Source organism: Taurulus bubalis (genome assembly GCF_910589615.1).
Source record: "Taurulus bubalis genome assembly, chromosome: 4".
Lineage (NCBI taxonomy): Eukaryota > Metazoa > Chordata > Actinopteri > Perciformes > Cottidae > Taurulus > Taurulus bubalis.
The window spans coordinates 16,013,601-16,019,600 of record NC_136592.1 but is presented as its reverse complement, the minus strand read 5'-3'; the positions used below and the strand labels follow the sequence as shown (position 1 = coordinate 16,019,600).

At 43.1% G+C, this 6,000-nt stretch overlaps 1 protein-coding gene across 1 annotated transcript; it reads left to right on the top strand.

Moving 5' to 3' along the window:
• Positions 1-752: 752 nt before the first annotated feature.
• Positions 753-6,000, top strand: LOC306735286 (fibulin-7-like; the record flags this gene model as incomplete). Its single annotated transcript, XM_079216744.1, has 8 exons — positions 753-815; positions 2,729-2,888; positions 2,969-3,139; positions 3,723-3,848; positions 4,758-4,922; positions 4,994-5,131; positions 5,315-5,450; positions 5,637-6,000. 8 exons carry the CDS (start codon positions 753-755, stop codon positions 5,998-6,000), a joined length of 1,323 nt encoding a protein of 440 aa, XP_079072870.1.

The following is a 6,000-nucleotide window of genomic DNA, read 5'->3' as shown; positions in this document are numbered from 1 at the left end:
CTCCAGTTCAGACAGTTCGAAGAGTTTCAGAAGAAGTCTTCAGAGCTTCGTACTTGCCGGCAGCCGGTGGCGCCTCCAGCAGCATCATCGCTCGTGCCGTCGTCGAAGCATCCAAAGCGGTCACCACGTGGAAGTATTTCGTGACATCCAGATGTATTCCTCTGAGCTGGAATTGGGCTTCTATGTGCTGAAACCACGGCCGTGGGTTATGCTGCCAAAAGTCCGGCAACTTGACGGTAGCGGCGTAGACGTTAGCCATGTCGTTAGCACCGGCGTTCGGTGCGGCGGCGCCGCCGTTCTCGTTGTCGGACATGCCGTATTCACTCACAGGGTCACCAGTGTGGAGTTGGGAAACAGCGAGACAGTAGACGTAGTTGCAGTCGAGAGTTTACTACAACTCTACATAAAATGTACAATACTTGTGCATCACGATAGCGGCAGCGCAACCCCCACGCTTCCTGGAAACCCCGAAAACCCCCCAGCTCTTAAAGGCACAGTAGCCCTTAGGTGAATGTCTCTCACAGTCCGTATGTGGGTCACCACATGGTCACATTTTTCTTAAAGTCTCTTTTCCCTGATTGGCTCCTGAAGAGTAAACTCAACATTCCTCAGCAGTTCTCTGCAGCAGCTTTGCCAACTGTGGTCATTCTCTCACCTGGAGACTCTGCACGTACTCCGTTCACACTGCCTGCGACTTCTATCACATTGGAGGACTGATCGTCGACTGCGTGTTTGTTTGGACCAGTGGAAGCATGATTGCTGCGATTGTCATCACCTTGTTTTGTTGCTGCTCGCTCCATCCTACTTTTGGACAGGTGAGTGAACTCAATGACAGGCTAATGCAGTTGGAATAAGTTGAATGCCTTGACACGTGCTTACAAAGACAATTATATCTATTGAACTGATGACAATATGGCTCTTAATAACTGTCATGCATAGCTTGAAAGGCAAAAACTGCTTAAATCTGTCTAACCGGTCTCAGAACAGCTCTTACTGTGAGTGTCCTTGCTTGGCGTCACAAAATACTTTTGACAAAGCAAACTTTGAGTCGAGTTCACTTGCAATGAACTTCGCATGCAAGCTTCAGCAACAAGACCCCAGGGGCAGTGTGGATGCACTCAATACATGGATGCTTTGCTTCAATGCAATCCTGCTAAATGTTTCCAAGAAGCTGCATATTTTTGTGACTATCTTTAGGCCTTTGCATGTTTGTCTTTGTTTGTGCACGTGAGATATGGCCATCATGCTTTAATGTGTTGATATATGCGTGAAGTTGGTGTTTAAAGTTGTATTTTAGTGTTTCAAAGTGATAATAATCTGTAGATTTAATAGTACTGCATGCCACCTACACACCCAGTTAACATGAAGCCATGTGAAATGTTGCTGAGCACAGGAAGAAAGAGGCCTTTGACAACTACACTATACACACCAGCCACCCCTCCCAGCTGACTGAAGCCTCTCCAAACCCTAGTTCTTTCCAAATCAGGTGTTTTCAGCAAATATTGACTCTTCTTACATAACCCTGGCTGGACGAAAACACTAATTGGTTGTCTGAAAACATGCATGAGAGGGCAGAAGGCGTAGAATGACTCTGTTGAAGAGGACGTGGATAGAAAACAAGTCAGAGCCACGACCTCGTCCCTGCAGCCAATAGAAAGAGAGGTTGTAACGGGGGTAATGTTTATGCTGAGGGCGTTTATACCCGACGGACTGACCCCGAACCCTAAATCCACCACATCATAAAGAGCAAGTAAGCTTCTGCTGATTTCATCCCCTTTTCTAAAATGACACAAGGTGGTTGCATAACTTTATGTAATGATGCTTTTAAACATCCAGACTGGGTCATGCATGAAAACCACATCACAAGAACAGCAAACTTTCAGAGTGTTCCTGTGTTTATGACTGAGTTACAGTATCTGGCTCCGAGAGGAGGAGGTCCCTGCTTGCAAATACTTACATTGGCCAAACATACAGTGATCCTATTGCATTTACTGGCTCATATAACAGCCCAGCATCTGTACTGTAGGTATTCAAGGGCACTCCTTTAGCCGCCTCGTTTATTTACATACAGTGGATCTGGTTTTTATTTTTTTAAGTTTTGTTTAGAGCTGTGATTTAATTTCATACTGTACTTAAAATTAGAACATCTACTTGCACATTTGAGTAATAAACAATATATTTACTTTGGTTGGGTAACCTCAGGTATCAATGTCTTAGGTAATTTATTATGCACACAGTATTTTTATAAAGAAACAAAACATGCAGGTGTCATTCATGAGGTAATCTGGTGGCTATATTTTCAATCATAGACAGAATTGTGAAAAGAAAGAAAATGCAACGTGATGAAATGGAGTGTGGTAACTATAGAAAGCTTTTTATAGCTTTGTTTTTTAGCTCTGACACTAACTTTTTTTTAATCGTTTGATTGTAAAAAAAATTAACATCGTTTTGAGTCTTGTGAATGAATGGAAAGTTAGTTATTTGGCTAACACATCAACGACGTCCCTGGCTTGTGGTCCTGCGGTCTCTTTTTCCATGTTGACAAATATTTATTTTTCAATTTGTAGCTTTTCTGTATTCATAAATTCAGCAAAACAGCATTCCTCTTTACCATTATATGGCTGCACTTGTAAAAGAAATAGAAAATTTGACACAGCTTTGAAAAATGCGTTGTGAAATATCAATCAACACCTAATGACATTAGTCATCCCCTCTGTTTTTGTTCCAGGACTGTCCTAGTAGACAGGAAATACAGGGCTCTCTGAAGCAGGTCCAGAAGCTTCTCTCAGCCCATGAAGCCTCGTACTTGCAGAGTCTTCGCAACCTGAAGAAGAAAATAAACCTGTTGCAAAGCAGCACTGGGAAGCAGACCACAAGATCCATTAACAGTAAGCAAATCCCTCAGAAAAATGGATGTATTACAATTTTAAATGTATAAATATCTGCCTTTCTGCTTCATTGCCTTCAGGTACCTGCACAAGACTGGACGGGCCCATCAATGGGAGGAAACTTGGCAAGTCACACGCCGTGGGCCATGAGGTTCACGTTTTGTGTGACCTTGGTTATGAACTTGCGGGATCGGAGAGCAGGGTTTGTCAGGAGAGTTTGACCTGGAGCGGCCAGCAGCCTACCTGTCGAGGTGACATACACTGTGATGGTCACTTTCTCCACTGCCTCCTCCTACCTCCTCCTCTTCACCTTGACCACTCATTCTGTTATCTAACCCACTGATCACTGCAACCCTTTCATCGTCCTTTTGTAACCTTCCCCTCTTCTGCGCTCTATTGCCGTCCCTCTTTTTGTGCTTCATGCTTGTCACCAACGTTTTTTATGTAGAGATACATTTCATGTGACCCATGATCATATTTCCTCTTTATGTACTCTGGATGTTGTCCAGAGAGCTTATTGAATGCCTTGACATGTGATATTCCAACCTGTATATCCTTTGACACTGTCAGAGGATCCACTGTCAGACTGACAGCTCACTGACTTTAAGATAACAGCTGAAAGGCTGTTGGATCAAAACGGTTTCCTACACTAACATTAAGTCATCTCCTCCATTGTTTCCTTATTCACTCTTTAACATGCATATGCAATAATGACACGTCCTCTTATCGTCATGCATCAAAGATATCCGGTTCCATATGTCCTTGTATCTCTAGAAGTTGCAAATGTAGCAATGAAGTCTCCTTGTATACCTTCCTGTCGGTCTTTTCCCTCAGACATCAATGAGTGTGCGTCTTCTCCGTGCCTGAATGGTGGGACGTGTGTGGATGAAGTGAACCAGTTCTCTTGTGTCTGTGCCAAAGGCTGGGCCGGACTGACCTGTCAGAGCCCCTTGCCAACATGTAAGTATACAGTTGTAGTGCAGTTCAGATACATTGGGTTTGGACCTTGGGTTGCACTAACTATTTTGAGACCTTAATATTAGATGACAGCCCTTTAACGCAGAGCATAATTTTGTATCGGCTATCCAAATCCTCCTTGTCTGCGGAAATGATTACATCGACCAGTAGTTTGGCTAGCCATCAAAAGCCAGTGCTAAATGGTTTTATTAAATTCCAGCCAGAAATCCAAGACAAAGCTGGTTGAGTGACGGTGGTCTGCTCCCTGATGTGGATTGACAACTGTTAATCTCTGGAGCCCATTTTGTGAAAAAAAATTCTTGATATAATAGAGATGTATATGCTAAAATACGTGTTTTTTTTTTTTTTTTTAGGTATGTTGCTCATTGGACAATGGCTTTATTTATTATTTTGGGCAACCTACAACATGTCACAATTATAACTAGACTCACTTGATATCTTATGAGATCTATTTGAGGCGTTTTAGAGCCTTGTCTCGTGGGTTCATGGTGATAATCAGGTAGAAATTCATTTAGTAATTGACAATATTAATAATACATTTAATTTGTATGGCGTTTTAAAAGGTGCTTGAAGCCACTTGCATGGTAAAAACAGAAACAATATAAACATGTTTAGAACAGGACGGTAGATGCACACAAAAGGCTGAGTGGCACAAACATCTTCACATGGTGATAATATAATTGTCCCAAACCTTGAAAAAAATCCCACCTGTTCAAAAACCCCAATTGAATCATAAACCCTTTTTGAGGCTTGACATGATGTTGAATTTGCACATGGGATTAAAACTCTCATACTTAATTGGACTGAAAAAGGCAACTTTGAAATAAATGAAAATATTACAGCAAGAAATGAAAACACTTACTATTCCTCTTTGTTGTCTTTCTCATTCAGTCTTTGTCACCATGACAAATGCCACTGCCGCTGCTGCCACCCTGCCAGCTGCCACCATGGGGCCTTTTGTTCGTCCATCTCGTTGCACTATAATACAGGGGACCACCCACTGTACCTGTGAGCCAGGATACACCATCTCTGGCAGGGACAGCAACACCTGCAAGGGTAGGACTAATACCTCACCTGTGACGATGTATTTTTGACAGTGGAATGCTAACTGTGTTCTCCACATTTAGATATAGATGAATGTGAGCTGTTCCATAATGGTCAGGCTGGGAAACTGTGTTTACATGCATGTGTTAACACACCTGGAGGCTACCGCTGTGCTTGTCCTATCGGATACAATGTGACCCGCGATGGACGCAGCTGTAAAGGTAAGTTTTTCTGTTTTGCTATCACTTTTCATTTTCTTAATGTCAAAAGATAGTTTCTGTTATGCCCTATACTGGCAGTCAGGTAATGAGACATAAATCAGACAATGAAGTTGGGTGTGAAATAATGTCCTAAATAGCTTTCCTTTTGTCTAAATGTCTTACTGTATTTATGTCTCCTCACAGACATTGATGAGTGTGCCACCAGACAAAACAACTGCACAAAGGACCAAATTTGCATTAACTCGTACGGTGGTTTCCAGTGTGTCCGTGTGGACTGCCCCAAAATCCCTAATGCTACATATGTCAAGACATCGCCTATGTGAGCATCCTGAAATCTTCTCCTCTTTTGCATCCAAAACCAGTTCCCACCTCACTGTATGAATAATAATGTTTTCCATTTTAAATAGTTGATATGGGATGAGGTTTTAGACCAAATAAAAATGTTGACTGTAGTCTGACTCATAGATTAAACACCATTTCTCACTCTTGGATTAACTTTTTCCAGGCGTTGTGAACGTAACCCCTGTCCTGTGGACAACAAGGCATGTTCCCAGACCCCAAACTCCTTCTCCTACCATTACCTGGCTGTCGTGTCAAACCTGTCAGCGCCTCGTGTCATGTTCAGGGTCTCAGCATTACGTCCAATTGGAGACACGCTTCGCTTCTCCCTGCTGGGGGGAAGGCAAGCTCGGCGCCACTTCACAGTCCAGCGATCAGACCGTGTGACAGGTCAGCTGATGCTGGTGAACCCAGTGCAGGGCCCTGTCACACTGGAAGCAGAAGTGGAGATGAGCGAACTGGAGAGACGTGTCCAGTTGGGGCGGTACATCACCAAAGTCACCATGTTTGTTTCCCAGTATGAGTTCTAG